An 18,610-nucleotide genomic window follows, 5' to 3' on the forward strand; every position below is an offset into this window, starting at 1 on the left:
AACTGTTTCAGTGTCCCAATCATCAGAAAATGTACTGGAGGTAATGAAATCACTTAATGAGATTTTAAATATAGGATTCATTTTTAAAAGTTTGGTCGGTCCGAATATGTTGAAATCAACATTGTCCCATTCTATACCATCGGGTATAGGAACAGCTGTGATGTTCACTGATGACAAGTCTCTTTGTTCATGATGTGATGATGTGTGTGGCTTTAGGAGGATGTTGACCTTCGGGCTGTGGAATCTTGTTGCAAATAATGTCCATTAATAAGCATACTAAAAGTCAATACTAAACTTAGCCATAAAAGAAAAAACATTATCCCAGAAATTACCCGGAGTTCAATCCAAGGTGATACGAGGTATGTCGTTTGAAGAAACAGAAGAAAGTTCTTTAATTCTTGCTTGAATGGTGTTTTGGCTGGCGTCGTTTCCGGCTCGCTTGGATCCAGAGAAAACGTATCAAAGTTAATGAAATAGCCAGAAGCAGTTCGATCAATTTTAATGGCGTACGTACTGGGCGTGTAATGGTAGAGCCTTTCATCTGCTGGCAGATGTCGCATTTCAAGACATAGTCTTTAGTTTGCTTGGATAACCCTGGCCACCAATAGCTCTGTTTCAGTAAGGAAATAGTAGCCGGGATTTGTTGAAATGTCTTTATCCTCTCGACGAGGCAAGTTGATATAGACATCTGTATTAGGTCTAATCGCATTTCAAGACATAGTCTTTTGTGTGCGCAGAGCCCAAACCCTTGTGTGCAGCTAATATTAACCCTTGCCTACGATCCATATTCGGTATTATTCTATCCCCCACTCCAGGAATCTGAGCATATGGAATGTTTTGTGCATTTAACTTGTAGGAGTATTTGAGTGGACATTTTTTAGGTACTGCTGTGCTGCCTTTGCGTGATGCATTTACAGCTACCATTATATCTCCGTCTATTCTCGTTTTCGAACGAGTCAGCGCAGATACGGAAGCTGTGCGAACAGCCCCCTTTGCGGCTTCATCAGCCAATGAATTCCCTTCAACGTGTATGCCATCACGTTGATGACTCAAGTGTATGGATCACGTGAGCCCTTGGTAGCTCGGATTTCAGTTCCGCTACCTGTTCCCATAGCATTTTGTGCTTAATTGTGCCACCTTTTGCGTCCTTAAACCCATTTTGTTCCCAATGTTGTAAGTACTCATTATACGATTGTACACAGTAAAAGGAATCACACACGATTAGTGTGGGGAATTCGTGATCCGTATTTACCAGTGCCAGTGTTAGTGCTTTTAATTCTGCCAACTGAGCCATGCAGTCTCCTAGAGATTGCGTTTTTGTGCAACTAGGATGGAACTTGCTATGACACATGCGACCTTTAACGATAGCACATGCTAAAAATGATTGTTGCTTACTCCCTATGACAGGTTGCGCAGATCCGTCAGTGTATATAATATATTCATACTGTTCAAGAGGCAAGATTTCATTAGGTAGAGGATATTCTTGTTCATATTGCAGGAATGCCTGAGATTTTAAGCTGGGATCAAATCTGTATTCAATGTCTGTTGCAGTAAGAGAATTCGCCCATTGTATCCACCTAGGAAGTAACGCTTTCGCATTTGGGATGCTGGCCTTTGTAACAGCTTATAAAGCTGGTACTGGAGTCACGACAATGACGCGTTTCCCCTGAGCCAGTGCTCTTTCTCTTGCCACAGCAGTCTGAACTGCTGTCAGGATCTATTCTGTTGAAGTGAAACGCACTTCTGCATTTTTGTACAGGTGTGACTTGTAAGCAATTGGTACAGTTTCTCCTTCATTAAAGGTCAAATACGTGTACCCGCAAATAAGTGTACCCGCATTGACCCGCTATTATTCAGATCACTAAGTGGCGTACGTTTACGCATGTTTGTAAGTGTTTTGAAGCGATCATGTCTTCCTGGACTAAACAAAGAATATTAATATGTTTTTGTGTCCAATCTCTGGCTGAGGTTTTATTAACTCATAGAAAGGTTTTACCCTTTTTGCGTAATCTAGAATGTATGTCCTGCCGAAATTTAGGAATCCTAATATTAATTGTAAATTTTTCAATGATTGTGGAGGCAGGAGCAGCGCACACTTTTCCAAAAAGTTAGCTGCCAGGCTTTTGCCTTCACTTGCCAACTCATATGCCAAAAATAGGACATTGAGGTGGGCTATTTTTGACTTTTTAACTTGTAGCCTTCTGCGGCAAATCGCATAATAATGGTGCTTACCCTGGTCAAGTGCCTCATCAAGTCGTCGTCAGTCAGATAAATATCATCCACATAGGACAGCGCTTCTTCATCAAAATTTAGAAGTAATTCTGTTACTCTTGCTGAAAATACACCTGGGCTGTTTTTATACCCTTGTGCCAACCGACAGAATTGTCGCTGGGACCCTAACGGACTGAAGGCTGTTAGATACCTGCTTTCAGGCGCTATATTTTGACAGAAAAATCCATTTGAGATATCTAGTGTGGTTTTATATTTTTTGCGCACAACATGGCATTGCATTTTGGACAGCAAATGTCTTTGTGCATGAGTTTAAATGTCTGTAATCTAAAACTAAACAATATGTATTTAATGACCCCTTGGTATTCAAGTTGATCGAAGATCTCCCTGACCTCTTTTTTAGCTTCTTGCTTTATTGGGTATTGCCTCTGAGCATTAGGCAAAACTTTTAATGGGATAACTTGGTAGGTTGAGCTCTCATCCCACACTGCGTGATTTTTGTACAATGCTGGAGCTTGGGCTACTGCCCACTCCTGTGCATATGCATGTTTTAGGTGAACGGGAACGTAGTTGGAAAATGCAGGAAAAATTCAACTTTTTCCCCTGGGGCACTCAATTCCGAATGCAGACGGGCAATCTTGTTCTGCTAACAGGATGTCATAACCAGATGATAAGTTCTTCCGAAAAAGAGCTTTTACTTTCCTGGGCTTGTCCCCCTCCAGCCGGAGTGTTACTTCATATAACTTATGTGGGACGCTCACCCTGGTGTTTCCACCGTGATGTAATCATTCAACTCCGCTGTCACCAGAAATTCCTTTAAGTTCAGGCGAGCTATCGTTACTTCTGCCGTGCGGTCTAACATCGTCAGAGCCCAATCCCCATTCAGAAGTTGTGTCCTCAGAATTCTGGGCATGTCTGACTTTCAGACCAGCCACTTTCCTTTTCTTAAATTGAGGTTTTGGATTTTTCTTATCTTCTTTCTTAGAAGTAAAGTATTGAGCGCGCTACTTGTCTCTGGACTGTGTGCGCTCCTTTCTGTGTTCTGACTGTCCTTTTTCGGAGCCTTTCTTCGAGCCCTGAAAGGAACGAGAGGAACGTGTATCAGTATCCTGATACCTGTCAGGTTTTCTAATATTGTCCCTATTCCTAAGGTTGTACCTCTTTACAGAGTGCTCCTGTTGATGAGACCTACCTCGAGACTGAGATCTTGTCTTTAGAGTTTTCTTTTTTATCCCACTTCTTTTTAGAATAAGTAGGTGTCTGTTTAAAAGTGTCCTTTTCAGGCCTGCCCTGTAGTTGAGTTTTCAATGCTTTTCCCCCCAAACTATCCCCGCCTAATTCTACATACGCAGTTTCAATTATTTTGGGCAGTTCATTATCCTGTTCTAATGGAGTGAATTCCCTTAGGCGTTGACGGATTGCCACTGATGCTGCCTCCCCTTTAATGCTAGCTAGTATTATGGCTGATACCTGTTCATAGTTGTTTAACAACTTCATCCCTAAGTTCAGGGCAGGTTCTACTCCATAGTCGTTTTGTATTTGTCTTAATACATCTGGTACCACTGCTAATGAAGGAATACCATGTGTTCTGGTATATATGGCAGCAAAGACTGTACCCCAAGAGGTGCAATCCTCTAACTGTGGTGTAATCCCCATGGGCAAACAGATTGTTAACATTCTGTGTTTAATACTGCTTCTAACTGGATTATTTTCTGAGCTACCCAGAAAGGAATTTGTTTGCGTTTAGTGGGCACTTTGCCCATTACCGCGTGTAATGTTTGTGGAGTAATTTTAGTACCTGAGCTCTGTGTGGGAGCTGCAGTAGGAGTAATTACTGTTGGTTGGACCACTAGTGTCCTCAAGACAAAATGTGTCATGTTTCTGTAGAGTTTTATCAACTCTTTGTGTTGAACAAGTAGTTCATCCTGTGCCATTGTGTCAATGTCTGGATGTGGTGCATGGGTCGCTAATATCGGCCATGTTGCTCCTGGAATCCCTAAAGGACCAAGCCTTGCTCTCGTTTTTATGTGGGGTAGGGTGCCATCAAATCAGAAAATATGTTCCTGGAAAGTAAGCGGAATCTCAGTCTCCTCAAAAGGAGTGTAGACCGCTGGAATGTCATCATGTATGTAATAATGAAATGTTTTTGTTACAGCATCGGCTGCTAAGAATATAACCCATGAGTAGAATACCTCCGTTTTGAAGTCTTCGTGTGCCTCTATCACGAATATTACTACACCTCCTCTGGGTTGTAACCCATGTTTCGCAAGTTTAACTGTCAGAGATTGTCTTACTTTGGGTGCGATTTGTATTGCATCTGGGTCGACCTCACCAATCTGATTAGGTCCCTGGTTCAAAACTCCTTCCTCGTCCGTCATCGTGTTCAAGACATGGAATTATTGTCCAAGGAAAGGATAAAAAGGCACAATTTTGGGAATATTGTTCTTTCAAGCTTGATTAACCAACAGCCAATACATAGGATGTCTCGCCTACTTACCTGTGGCGGATTTTTCCCACTTACTCCAGACGTCTCTGGGTTTTGTAAGTAGGGTTTCTGAGAAATAGGCATGACTGGGCTACTCAGATTCTACAGTTGAGTAAGTGCGCCTTCAATATACCACGTTGGGCGCCATGCAGTGTAGTCCTAATAGTACCCTGTCATGCAGGACCTACGCTGTTTACGGCCAACATATACTATGGGTCTGGTGGCAGGCTGACTCCGTGCACCCCCGCCGCATGTGTTAGCCTATGGTTTGCATTACCTAGCTTGCAGAGCCACTAGACTCTTCTGCTATCAGAGAGATTCGTTTTTGGCAACCTCAGAACACAATAAAAAGACTCGTGGAAACAATATACTACTTTTCACCCAGTCACTCATGCATGCTTGTTTTGTTCTCAGAGAGACAAAGAGAAGAAACAGTCGAGTGTTTCTACAATATGAATTTATTGTACCGTTGCTCTTCTCATGTAAATTAAGTGCGCTGTTACGACTGTAACACAGTAGCAGAGATATAGAACCAGCAGTACAGTGAATATAAAGAAATAGTATTGTTCTACCATTTTTCAATTAGTCATGAACATATACAGGAATAGGAAATACATTTATAAAATAAAGTGCGTACTCCTAAGATGCCTGACTAGATGTACCGAAGTGTACCTAGCATGTAAGTAAGTGCTATAGAGCTAAGCCTAAGAGCCAAGAATCCCACTAGGCTTTAGTCAGAACCCCACACCTGAATAGTGAGAGTGTGGGACTTCGTCCTGGACTTGAACTGGACACCCCGTAAGGGATCGTCAGACCACTGTCAGCTGGAGCGATGGCAAGCCGGAGCCGCAGCGTCTCTGGTCATTGTGTCGCCTCAAAGTCTAGGTTCCCTCCTGCCTTCTGATAGCAAGAGGTGCTGTATTTATACAGTCTATGTACGTGTGTTACCCATTGTTCAGAATGAGGATGACGTTGGGGATTAAACCTTGTGCGTCGATGGGAGAGGTGAAGTGTACCCCCTGGAGAGTGTATTCATCAATTATTCATGTGCGCTAAGGATGACGTCTTACCAATATCGATTGGGAAAAACCCTCCCTCGGCATGGAACTAGGTGAAAGGTTTAATCCATAAAAGGCTGCAGCCCTTATAAGGCGTGATGTCCATATAAGGCATTCTGTCCTTATTTGGAGTTATGTCCTTATAAGGCTCGTTCATACGAAATAACGGGAGCTGATGTAGGGAAAGTGTACGAAGTTCCCTGGACCTATATTAGGGCACCGATATGAAAGATAACATTCTGACTGGTAGATACTGGTTGTTTTCAAACTGGAGTAACAATGTTTGAAAATTGTGAATTCTGGCTGCATTGGTATGCTAGGGCCATATGAGTATTTAGAATGGCTCCTAGATATAATTGTATTTGAGAGGGTTGAAGAAGGGATTTTTGAGCATTGACTGTAAATCCCAAATGATATACAAGGTTTATGGTAGTTTGTGTTGTACACATTTGAGATGTGTGTTGGCTTTAATGAGCCAATCGTCCAGATATGGGAAGACAAAGATTTGCTGTCTTCGTAGATGTGCTGCTACCACTGCAAGGCATTTGGTAAACATTCTGGGCGCAATTGTTACTCAGAATGGAAGTACTTTGAATTGATGAGGATTTTTTCCTATCACAATTCTGAGAAATTTGCGATGTGTTGGGTGAGTGGGTATATGAAAGTATGCGTCCTTTAAGTCTAGTGTTGACAAAGTCACCTTGCTGTAAAGGCTGAAGTACTTGTTGCAGGTTGACCATATGGAAATGTTCTGATAATACTTATGGGTTTAATGACCTGAGATCCATTAATTGGCCTTAATGAACCATCCTTTTTGGGACTTAGGAATTATAATGAACATGATCCTTGATGTTGTAATTAGACAGGGTCTATAGCTTCTTTTGTTAGAAGAGCTTGTACTTCTTAATTGAGCAGATGTTGGTGTGCTAAAAACAGTTTGTGAATATGAGGTGGAGTGCTGGGAGGGTTGCTTGTGAGCTCCAGGCAAAAACCATTTGAGATAATGTCCTACACCCATTTGTCTGATGTTATTGATTGCCAAATGGGATGAAACTGTTGTAATCTGCCCCGACGGGTGATGGATAATCAGGGCAAGTGATAGCAAGTCACTGCTTGTTAGTGGATAGAAAGGTGTGTGTTGGTGTACCTCTACGTCTTCCTTTAAAATTGTTACCTCTATATCCACCCTTATAGAATCCTCTAGGTATTAGTTTTGGAGCCCCCCTCTGTAAAATTAGCAACAAAAGGAACCTGTAGTAGAAGGAGATGGAAGTGCTCCCATTGATTCTGCCACTTCTGTATCGTTTTTCATCTTTTCAAGCGATTGGTCTATTTGAGGCTCAAAGGGGTGTTCCTTATCAAAAGGTGCATTAAGACTAATTCCTTAAACTTCTGGTTTGAAACCAGAAATTCTGAGCCATGCATGTCTCCTAAGTAGAATGCTGGTATTGACTCCTCTACTTCTGGTTTGAAACCAGAAATTCTGAGCCATGCATGTCTCCTAAGTAAAAGGCTCGTATTGACTCCTCTACTTGCAGTATCTGGAGCATCTAACACAAATCTGTTAGAGGAATTGGAGACAAGTTTCCCTTCCTGCCCTATTCCCTGCCCCTTTTTTCTTGGTGTTCTTCTGGGAGATATTGTCATAATTCTTCCATCTCGTCCCAGTGTGCCCTACCATACCAAGCCAATAGGCCTTGTGTATTGGCTATGCGCCAATGGTTGGCTGATTGAGCAGCTGCTCTTTCCCCTGGGGCATCTATTATTTTTGATTCTTTATCAGGAGCCTCCCTTGAGGTTTGTGAATTTGCCTTTTTAACGGGCGTTAGAGACTACTAAAGAATCCAAAGGCAACTGGCCCCAAAAATAAACTGGGTCAGATGGTGGGGGTTTATACTTTTTGTCCACCCTAGGTGTTAGGATACGTGCTCTAGCTGGATCCTTAAAAATATTGTCAGCATGCCTCATCATACCCTTTAACATAGGCGAGGATTGTGATATTCTGTGTGTGTTTCCTAAAGTTTTAAATAGGAAATCCTCTTCTGGGGCTTCTTTATGTAAAGTCACTCCATGGTAAGTGGCTGCCATAGCAATTACCTCCTGATATGCAGCATTATCATCAGGAGGGTAAGGTTTAACCAGATATAGCCCCAGGTCTGTGTCTACAGGTGGGTCTACATTGTAGTCATCCCATGGATCAGGTGGCGCCTGATCATAAGTGTCATAATCATCTACTATGTTAAGATTTGTATTTGGAAAGCTTGGTGGTGTAATGTGTATAGGGTCTGCAGCTGGTATAATAGGTACTGGTGAAGAAGGTGGAGGGGTTTGAGGAATGTTAACAGGACTAGTAGCCATGTCCTTTTTCTTCTTGAGGGATTTTATTTTCAGTGTCTATTTTCCTTTTGGAAGATGGTATTACTAGCTTAGTTGTAATGTGCCCAGTGTCAGGATTCGTATGAATTTTCTTTTGCTTTAGATCCAGCTTTTGTTTCATTGTTTCTAGAATAGGCTTCGGTGGCTTTAGGTTTCGGTGCTGAAATTTCCAGTGCCGAGCTGGATCTGTCCTTTTCATCTTTGGAGCCCGAATGTTTCGAGCCCGAGAGCTTGACCTGCTGTTTTGGTGCCGAGCCGGAAGGCGGGCGTTTTGGAATCAGAGTCTCAGTGCCTACCATGGCCTGGTGGCAGTGGAGGCCCAATAGCATTTTGTTTGTTTGAAGCAGGTTTGGTGGGCAAGGAAGCTTTTTTACTCGCAGCACCCTGTCCAGCTGGAGCGTTGTGGGACTCTAGTTCGATCTCCAACTCGGAATCGGAGTCCTGGATGGAGAAGCCTCTTCCTCTTCTGACTCTTCCATCTCTCCTTGCTCAATATCTTCTCTGAACATATCAGGGGTGTCCTCTATACTCTGTCACTGCATGTCTCTTCGTTGAGCTCGACGTTCCCCCAGAGTCTTTTTGGATTGGAACAATCGACAACCATTGCTGTGCTCTTCCTTATGCTCTGGGAAGAGATAGAGGTTACGGACCGTATGATGGTTGGTGGATGGGTATTTGGAATGGCACAGAGGAAAGAATTGAAATGGCGGTCTTTCCATCAGCAGAAGACTCGAGGATGGATCTTCGGAGTGGAGGTAGATAGAGGAAACCGAGCTGGGCCTGAAGGCTGTAGTTAGAGTTTCCCGATTGGATAATGAAAGTTGTCTGAATTTTTCGACATGCAGAAGGAGGAAACATGATCGAAAACAATACCTATGAGGGTAAGTGAATTGCGAACAGAAGAGATCCTGATTAACGGTTTCAAATCGGAGCGATACAATATAGGTACGAACCCGATGGCGGAAATAAAACAATCTAACAATGGATTCGATGCCCATGTGCATTGTCACCGAAAGCAAAGAGTCATGTTACCTTGTGACTGGAAAAGACTTCTTTGAAGAAAAACAACTTGCAAACATCCGGACCCAACACTAAATGGCAGTAGCATGCAAAGCATGTATATCTAAAGCACAAATGCCTCGAACAGTTACATTCTCAAGCATAGGAATTAACAGGGTCATTTTTCTTTGTCACCGTTATTTTGAATATGGCTGTTTCAAAACTGGAATGGCATGGTGAGCAACCTGGCTGATGAGGGCTGAAAGCCTGAAACAGGTCCCAGGATGCTGGTTTCCAGTCCAGGGAGGGCCTGGCAGTTCGGGATGGACCGTTCCCAATAGGTGCAGGGTCAAGACTGATTTGCATATGGCTGGGTCCAAACTGGAATGGCATGGTGAGCAAAAAAACGATGGATTTAGGCCCAGCACTCTACTATGGTGAAGGTATGACATTGTTCTTCATTCTGTCCAGCAATTGTTGTTTTTGCATTTGTCACCGTAATTTTGAAGAGCATATACTTTGTTGCAGCATTTTTAGAGATATATTGCCTTGTCCAATGATTATGTATTTCAAAGAAATTATGAAATCGTATTCAATGGCACAAGAAAAAAACATGGGCATTGTTTCAGGCACTGGAGGAAAAGGTCCTTTGACATTCTGAATCCGATTACGATATTGATGTGCACGTTTTTTAACTCTGGTAACAATGTTTTTTGAAGTCCAAACACTAAAAGGCAGGATAACATGGAGTATGTGAATACAGAATAGGTTTGTGCTGCAAAAGCCTTATCACACTACCCCACACAGAATTGAATATGCTACTTACCAGTATGCATCTGTTCTTGGCATGTAGGGCTGCTGACATTCATATCTGTGCATAGATCGCCGCCTAGTGTTGGGTCCGGATGATTGCACATTGTTGTCCTGGAAGAGTCTTCGAAGTATCCTGAGATGGGTGACTCCTCCCCTGGACCACAGTGCGCATGGGCATCCTCTCCATCCCCAGATTGTTTTTCGCCATTGTGGCAGTGATGGAGTAGATACAGGAAGTGATGACCATGCTATACAGTAATTCTGAGAGCTGCAGCTGCTACAGGCGCCGGGGAGGAGGGTGGGCAATATGAATGTGTCAGCAGCCCTACATGCCAAGAACAGATGCATACTGGTAAGTAGCATATTCAGTTCGAGGCATGTGGGCTGCTGAATTCATATCTGTGCATAGAATACACAGCAGTACCTCCTATTAGCGGCGGCTACCCGTGCCAGCTGCAGCAGTCTGAAAAAGAGTTTTGAGAACAGCCTGTCCTACAGCTGCCTGCTGTTTTGAGTGTACATCTACACAGTAGTGTTTGGTAAATGTATGTATAGTGGACCATGTGGCTGCTCTACATATTTCCTGTATAGAATGTTTCCCAGGAAAGCCATGGACGCCCCTAACTTTCGTGTTGAGTGGGCTCGTGGGGGAATCGTTAATGTGCGTTTAGCTTTTTGATAACAAATTTGGATACATTTAACGATCCATCTGGCTATACCTGCTTTGGAAATGGCGTTGCCCTTGTGTTGTGGAGAGAAGGCAACGAAGAGTTGTTTTGTTTTCCTAAAGTGTTTAGTTCTGTCAATATAGTACATGAGGGCCCTCTTTACATCTAGTGTGTGGAGCATTCTCTCAGCGACATTTTGTGGGTCTTGAAAGAAAACAGGCAGTTCAATGGTTTGGTTCATGTGGAACTGCGATATTACTTTAGGCATGAATTTGGGGTTGGTACGTAGTACGACCCGGTTTGCGTGAACCTGTATAAATGGCTCCTGAATGGTTAGTGCCTGGAGTTCACTAACTCTCCTTAAGGAAGTGATGGCAACCAGGAAAGCCACTTTCCAGGTGAGGAATTGAATCTCACATGAATGGAGAGGTTCAAAGGGCGGACCCATTAGTCTGGTGAGGACCAAGTTGAGGTTCCACACCGGTGCTGGGGGGTGCCTTGGGGGAATCACCCGTTTAAGTCCTTCCAAGAAGGCTTTGATGGCAGGCACTCTGAATAAAGAGAGGTGCTGCCTGTTTTGGAGATAGGCTGCTATTGCGGTTAAATGGATACGTATTGAGGTGTATGCCAGATTGCAACGGTATAGGTGTAATAGATAGCAGATTATGTTCTGAATAGATGCGTCTAGCGGGTTAATGTCATTGTTGTTGCAATAAATGACAAACCTCTTCCATTTGGCTGCATAGCAAGCTCTGGTAGTGGGTCTCCTGGCCTCCTTAATGATCTCCATACAGTCAGGTGGCAGGTTTAGGTAGCCAAACTCTAGGACTTCAGGAGCCAGATTGCCAGGTTCAGCTGTTGCGGATCTGGGTGCTGAATTTCTCCATGGTTCTGCGTCAAAAGCGCGGGTTTGATCCGCAGCCTTTGATGCGGCACCACGGAAAGTTCCAGAAAGGTGGTGTACCATGGCTGGCGCGCCCATGTTGGAGCAACCAGGATGAGTGTTAGTGAGTGCTGTCGCAGTTTGCGTGCCACCAGCGGTATCAACGGCGCTGGGGGAAAAGCGTACGCAAATCTGCCGGACAAGTTCATCGATATCGCATTGCCCTGCGACTGTGGATGTGGGAACCTGGGGGCAAAGCTTTGGCATTTTGCGTTTTCCCTTGTGGCGAATAGGTCTATCTCTGGATGACCCCACTGCTGGAAGTACGGCTGGAGTACTGATGGGTGTAACTCCCACTCGTGCAACTGGTGGCTGTGTCTGCTGAGCAGATCCGCCATCTGGTTGTCCTTGCCTGGGAGGTGTTCCGCCATGAGGAATATGTTCCTCTGAATGGCCCACTTCCACATGCTCTGAGCCAGATGAGACAACTGTGGAGAGTGTTCCTCCCTGCTTCTGTATGTAGTACATGGCAGTCATGTTGTCCGTCCGGATCAACACGACCTTGTTGCACAGGTGTACCTTGAATGCCTTCATTGCCAGGAAGATTGCCATCAGTTCCAGAAGGTTGATGTGCATCTTCTTTTGTTGTGTAGTCCATAGTCCCTGCACTGTGTAATTGAGTACATGAGCTCCCCATCCCTGGAGAGACGCGTCCGCTGTCAGTATTATTTGTGGAACAGGCTCTTGGAACGGTCGGCCCTTGCAAAGGTTTTGTGGATTCCACCAATGCAGAGAGTTGTATGCCCGACCGCTCACCAACACTAGGTCTTTTAGTTGCCCGTGAGCCTGATTCCATTGACGTGCTAAGCACTCCTGAAGCAGGCGCATATGTAGTCTCGCGTGTGGGACTATGAAAATGCAGGAGGCCATCATGCCTATCAACTGCATGAACACTTGCGCCGGAAGGGAGTGTTGAGGTTTGAATTTTGAGATCAGAAGTTGCATGCTGTTGATTCTCACTAAAGTCGGCTGAGCTGTGGCAGCCAGAGTGTTGATTGTCGCGCCCAAGTACTGTTGTACGTGCGCAGGTTGGAGACTTGATTTTGGGTAATTTAGTGAGAATCCCAGATCGTGAAGAAGGTGAATGGTGTGGGACATGTGGGTGGCACATTGTTGTGCTGACTTGGCCTGAACTCGCCAGTCGTCCAAATAAGGGAAGACGTGAATGTTTTGTCTTCGCAGATGCGCGGCCACTGTCGCCAGGCACTTGGTAAAGACCCTGGGTGCTGTTGTTACTCCGAAGGGGAGAACTTTGAACTGATAGTGATTCCCTTGAATAGTGAATCTGAGGTATTTCCTGTGTGAAGGGTGTATTGGTATGTGAAAGTATGCATCCTTCAGGTCTAGCGTAGCTAGGAAATCCCCCTGACTGAGTAGTGGGAGAACCTGCTGGAGGGTGAGCATATGGAAATGCTCCGATCGTATATATAGGTTTAGGGGTCGCAGGTCTAGGATAGGCCTGAGCGAGCCGTCCTTTTTTGGGATCAAGAAGTACAGAGAGTACACCCCTGTGCCCTGCTGGGCGATGGGCACTACTTCTATGGCCCCTTTTGCGAGCATAGCAAGCACTTCTTGCTGGAGTAAATCCAAGTGTTCGGCTGACATAGGACGGTGCTTTGGTGGTATGTTGGGTGGAGTGGAAGTTAGTTCCAGACAGTACCCATGTTGGATGATGTCCCTGACCCACCTGTCCGTGGTGATGTTCTTCCATGTGGACAGGAACAGCTGGAGTCGTCCCCCGACAGGTGTTAAGTGGTCGGGGGGTAAGGAGAGGGCGTCACTGTTTGTTCTTTGGGGAGGACCTGGTGTTGCCATATCCACGTCCCCTGCCCTTGGTGCTGGATCCACGATATCCACCCCTGTTGTTTTTGTCGTAGGTGCTTTGTGTGCCACTTTTAGCATACTGTTGTTGTGACCCCTGACCCCTTGACGTTCCCCTATTTCCTGTGCGACGAAAGGAGCCACTACGAAATTGTTGCGTTTGTAGCGCCCCCATAGATTTGGCAGTGTCTGTGTCTGTGTCTTTTTTTATTTTCTCTAGGGTAGTGTCAACGTCTGGGCCAAATAAAAATTCCGTGTTAACTGGTAAGTTCAGGATATTGTTTTGGATCTCGGGTTTGAAGCCTGAGATGCGTAACCAGGCATGGCGTCGCAGCATGACACTTGTGTTTATTGCCCTGGCTGCTGTGTCAGCTGCGTCTAGGGCGCATTTTATGGATGCATTAGTGAGGAGTTGTCCTTCTCTAATGAGGAGTTCCGCTGACTCTTTATACTCCTCTGGTAGATGTTGGAGCAGTGACTCCAGCGTGTCATAATGTGACCTGTCATAACGTGCCAGGAGTGCCTGTGTATTGGCAATGCGCAGGATATTCGCTGCTTGCGCTGCAATGCGTTTGCCCGATGTTTCAAGGACTTTTGACTATTTGTCTGGGGGAGGAGCATCACCAGTCGTCTGTGAGTGGGCTCTTTTGCGTTGGCAACCACCATAGAGTCTAATGGCAACTGACCCCTAATGTATTTAGGGTCACCGGGTGCAGGCTTATATTTCTTTTCAATCCTGGGGTTTAACACCCGGGCTCTTGTGGTGTCCTTGAAAATGTCTTTGGCAGGTTTCAGAACCCCTTTAAGCATGGGCAGAGTCTTGACAGTCCTTTCTGAAGATGCGAAAGTGTCAAGCAGGAAGTCCTCCTCAATGGCGTCAGAATGTAGCTCCACCCCATGATGAGCAGCACCCCGTTCGATAAGGGCATTAAATGCGGCCGTGTCCTCTGTAGGAGATGTTTTAATGTTGTAGAGTTGCGCATCCTGAGTATGTGGCGCGATACTTTGGTCTGTGGGGTCATCCCACGCCTGATCAGGGTCTTGTAGTGGTTCATCGGGATCTGCGTCCCCGGGGTAGATGGTATCGTCCCCACCATATTCCTGCATCGGTTCCGATTCAGAAGGGGTAGGAGAAAAGGACTGCGGATCTAAGTGGAGGGGATGTAAGTGTTCTTGTAGCACTGGTTCCTGCTCCGCCGGTAGCTTGCGTTTAAGAGGAATTTTGTATGGCACCTCTTCCCTGACTGGCGTTATTTTGCGCTTGTGGAGCATTAACCTGCCAGTGTCGGCGTCGATAAATTGTGGCCCTGAAGAATCTTGTTCTGTTAGGCCAGTGGTGGTGGACTGTGTGTGTAGGACACGTGTCCGAATCTGAAATAGTTTCGGTGCCGATGTCGGTGGCAGCCCAAATGTAATGTTGGTGGGCTCCGAGTGCACTCTACAGGGTGAGGTAGTGTCGGGACCCGGGGTAGAGTGGAGGGCTAACCGGTCACGGATGCGTTGTAGAGATGCAGAGACCTGCTGCACAGCAAACTGAGATGGTGGTTTGGTGGGCATCTTGGTAGTAGGCGTCGAGGCCGACCCCGACTTTTCTGTCGGAAGGGGGTCACTGGTCTGAAGGGATGCATCGACAGTCGACGTAGTCGAGGACTTATTCGGCATTGGTGCTTTAGGCGTCGACGTAGCCGAGGCGGCCATCTTGACTGCGGAGGTTACGGCCTTCGGTGTCGGCGCCGAAGGTATCGGCGCCTTGTGGTGCCCGAGGGCGCGCCTCTTCTGTGCGTCGACCGCGTCTGCTGCGGTGAGCTCGGCGCCGAAGTCTCTCTGTATGCGCTCGGAGCCGACGACTTTTTTCGGCGCCGGGGCAGTGGACTGTTTCGACGCCTTTGATCCGACCACCACCAGTTTCACTTTCGATTTTGAAGGGACTGGAGCGATGGATGTGTTTGGGTTTAACAACCCGGTCGTCTTTGGTAATAGTGGCTCTTGCAGAGTGTTCAATGCCGGGCCGGAAGGCGGGGCCGAGAAACCATGTATTAGGTCTTGGGTAAGGCCCGAAGGCGATCCCTCGACCGGAGCCTGACGACGATGTACAGTTTCGGCCTACGTTTCGACGGATTGGCCTAGCTCCTCGGGAGAGCTGTCTTCTTCGGCCCCATAGGCTTCGTCGAAGTCCCCTACCTCGTCGACGGCTTCTTCACGGCGAAAGAGCACTTCGTTATCGTCGTCCGATTGGGAACCATGCTCTGAAGCGGGGCTAGAGACTATTTCTTCCACGCTCTCGGCGTCCTCGTCCTCGGTGCTGAATATATTGGTGGGTGCGGGCGCCGCCTGCTGCGCCTCGAGCCTCGCTGCCCGTCGGTTCCGCAGAGTCTTCTTGGATCGGAACCGCGCGCAGGCCATGCATTTCGATTCGTCGTGATCCGGCGAGAGACATTTATTACAGACTGGGTGGACGTCGATATGAGGGTACTTGGCGTGGCACAACGGACACCTCTTGAACGGAGTCCTCGATTCCATCGTCGATCGAGCGTCTAAGTTTGGACTAATTCGGTCCGAAAGTTGGAAGAGGGTGTGGAGCACTAGAACTAGTAGTCGACACCGAACAGTAACTGTACCGACGAAAACTATAGGCCTTTTGGCCTAAAACTAAGTATTCCGAAGTTGAGCTAAGATAGTTGCATCCGAACCCAATGGCGGAAAAAAAACAATCTGGGGATGGAGAGGATGCCCATGCGCACTGTGGTCCAGGGGAGGAGTCACCCATCTCAGGATACTTCGAAGACTCTTCCAGGACAACAATGTGCAATCATCCGGACCCAACACTAGGCGGCGATCTATGCACAGATATGAATTCAGCAGCCCACATGCCTCGAACATGCAGTTATCCTCAGTCCCTCTCTGAAAGCCCACTCCTCATTTCCTTACCGTTCCACTCAGCTCTGATTATGCATCATGTCGCCCTAAGCTATGCCGTTCTGCTCTGTTCACTACCCCATCCTGGCAACTCTAATCAGCATACTTTCTAACAAACTTCCACTCCAGGATTGCCTTAATCTGCTTTATCCTGACCCTCCCCTATCAGCCTATCATAACCTAACATAATTGCCAGACAACTTTGTCCTTTGTTTTTCCTGTCCTACTTGGTTACCCAAACAGGTCCTTCTGCCCCAACTATTTGCTTAAGTTCCCTCTATACCAGCCAACCTACCTGGTACCCAACTCCTTGCATTTCATCCATTTTCATCTCACAGATGCCAGCCCTCCCAGCTGACACTCTGACATACATAAACTTGCCCACATCTCCATCCCCAGTGTGATATTCCTTCCTGGCGGCCCTCTCAGCCCATCCCCAATAACAGCCTAACTCACTTGCAATAGTTTCTGTAGGCGGTCCACATCCCAGTCACGGAGGTAGAAGAGGCAGTCCCGGGGGTGGTGGGCATGCAGAGTCATCTTTACCAGGCAGGAGGGATCTGTGCATTTCTGAGAGGCAACAAAGTTAAACACTCATCAGAGAAAAGGAGGGAATGACCAGGCCCAGAAGAAGTGTGAAAATCAAAGAGCCTTCTACATCCAAACCCATCACTAGCTGGCAGGATAGTATGCAATATGTGAATCTATAATACCCGTGCTTCAAAGAAGTGCCGAATCACATTAATATCCCAGACTCCTTAAACATACAGTTAGAAAAACAGTCAAATACTTGATCTTACATTGTTGGTGTGGAAGAACGTATTGTAGCAGCCACTGCAGAACTGATGTCGGCACTGGGAGCAGATGAAGTGCATGCAGCCGCCTCGAGCAAGGGCATACGAGAATTTACAGTGTGGGCAGTCTAAGGAAAAGCAAAACACACATCAGTGCTTCGCAGGGTGACCATGGCCAGAGATAGTGGCCATTGTTAAGAATGACACTGTACAATATCAGAGGAACACAGTGTGAGAAGTTGGCCTGGCATATGCTGGTCACTAGTTATAGTGGCCACCTTGCACCAGTCCAATTCGACTCTTGGTAGATAGGTTTAAAGACAACCTTTTAAAGACAGCTATCCTAGTGGTAGCTGTGGAGAGCAGCCTTCAGGCTAAGTCTCTGAGGAATGTAAAGCAGCTTGTTTTACCTTATAATCTCTTGAATTACCAAATGAAAAGACACCACACAGGTATATATATCAAATATATATGTATTTATTTCTAAATATACTCTACTAATCTCTTTATGAGATTAGAGCCAGGTAAACATTCAAAAGATCAACAGTTCTCAATAAATTAAGCACAAATATGGCTGTAGCCCTAGGGGCGTACCAGACCATATACTAGAAAAATGGTGTAACAAACTCGACTTGCAAAATGAAGAGGCCTAGGGCCTTTGGAATCGCTGGGGCTTCACTTCTGCAGTGTTACCAGGTAAGTAATCAGCCCACAGGGGACGCGTGCAGTGTCTAAACACACACGCTGGTTTTCTATGCGTTTCAATGGCAAATGTCGCGATTTGTATTTTACAGTTCTAGGGCACTTCGCAAAAGTCAACAGACAAGCAACTTACAGGGTAAGTATTTCGAGAGCCAACACACACTTGGGCACCGGAGTGCACGAGTTACCTCACCCAGGGAAGCCGGGTGCATAGGTGTCCTTTGGTGTCGGGTCGCGATGGTGTTTCCAATGGAGATCACTGGATACTTGCTGCTTGTGACGACTGGAGAGGTGTCCGTTCGAATCCGACGATGGATTAGAGTTGCAGAAGACCTAGAAATTGAGGGGACAGAGTTCAGAGTCACTTGCCAGTGACCGGTGGCCAGCAAGATGGATGACCACAGCTGTCGCGTCTCTTCAGGTCGGTGATGGTGTTTTGTCTCTTCGCTCACGAGGTCCAGGAAGGCTCGACGATGACCTGCAGCTGGATTCGGGAGGTCCCACGACGTCTGCAGCTGTCGACGGTGTCGGCACCCGGATTGGAGCCAACAAGCCTTGGCAGCCGCAAGTCTCGTGTGGAGTGAAGATTGGCAATGGTGCAGACCAGCAAGGTCTGATGGACTTACCCAGCGAGGGTAAGTGAGGGCAGGCCCAGAGCAACCAGGCGAGCCCTTGGAATCGATGTGGAAGTCTTCAGGTGAGTTACTAGCCAACGGGCAAGCAACCGCGAAGACGCCTTTGCAGGAAAAGTTTAACAGGCCACGGTCACTCGGGACGGGGTAGGCTGCTGAAATTCGGTACTGGAC

General features: G+C 46.3%; 1 protein-coding gene across 2 annotated transcripts in view; it reads right to left on the reverse strand.

The window, feature by feature from the left end:
- The window catches only part of RNF31 (ring finger protein 31), a 954,370-nt gene that overhangs the window by 143,303 nt on the left and 792,457 nt on the right, over window positions 1-18,610 (reverse strand). For both annotated transcript variants that reach the window (XM_085641869.1, XM_085641861.1), the window contains exons 18-19: window positions 17,109-17,230; window positions 16,765-16,878 (exon numbers count right to left, since the gene is read on the reverse strand). In XM_085641869.1, the coding sequence (XP_085497995.1) occupies window positions 16,765-16,878; window positions 17,109-17,230 (236 nt within the window). The remainder of the gene's footprint in view (window positions 1-16,764; window positions 16,879-17,108; window positions 17,231-18,610) is intronic.

This window comes from Triturus cristatus, chromosome 1_1 (assembly GCF_964204655.1).
Source record: "Triturus cristatus chromosome 1_1, aTriCri1.1, whole genome shotgun sequence".
NCBI classification, from domain to species: Eukaryota; Metazoa; Chordata; class Amphibia; order Caudata; family Salamandridae; genus Triturus; species Triturus cristatus.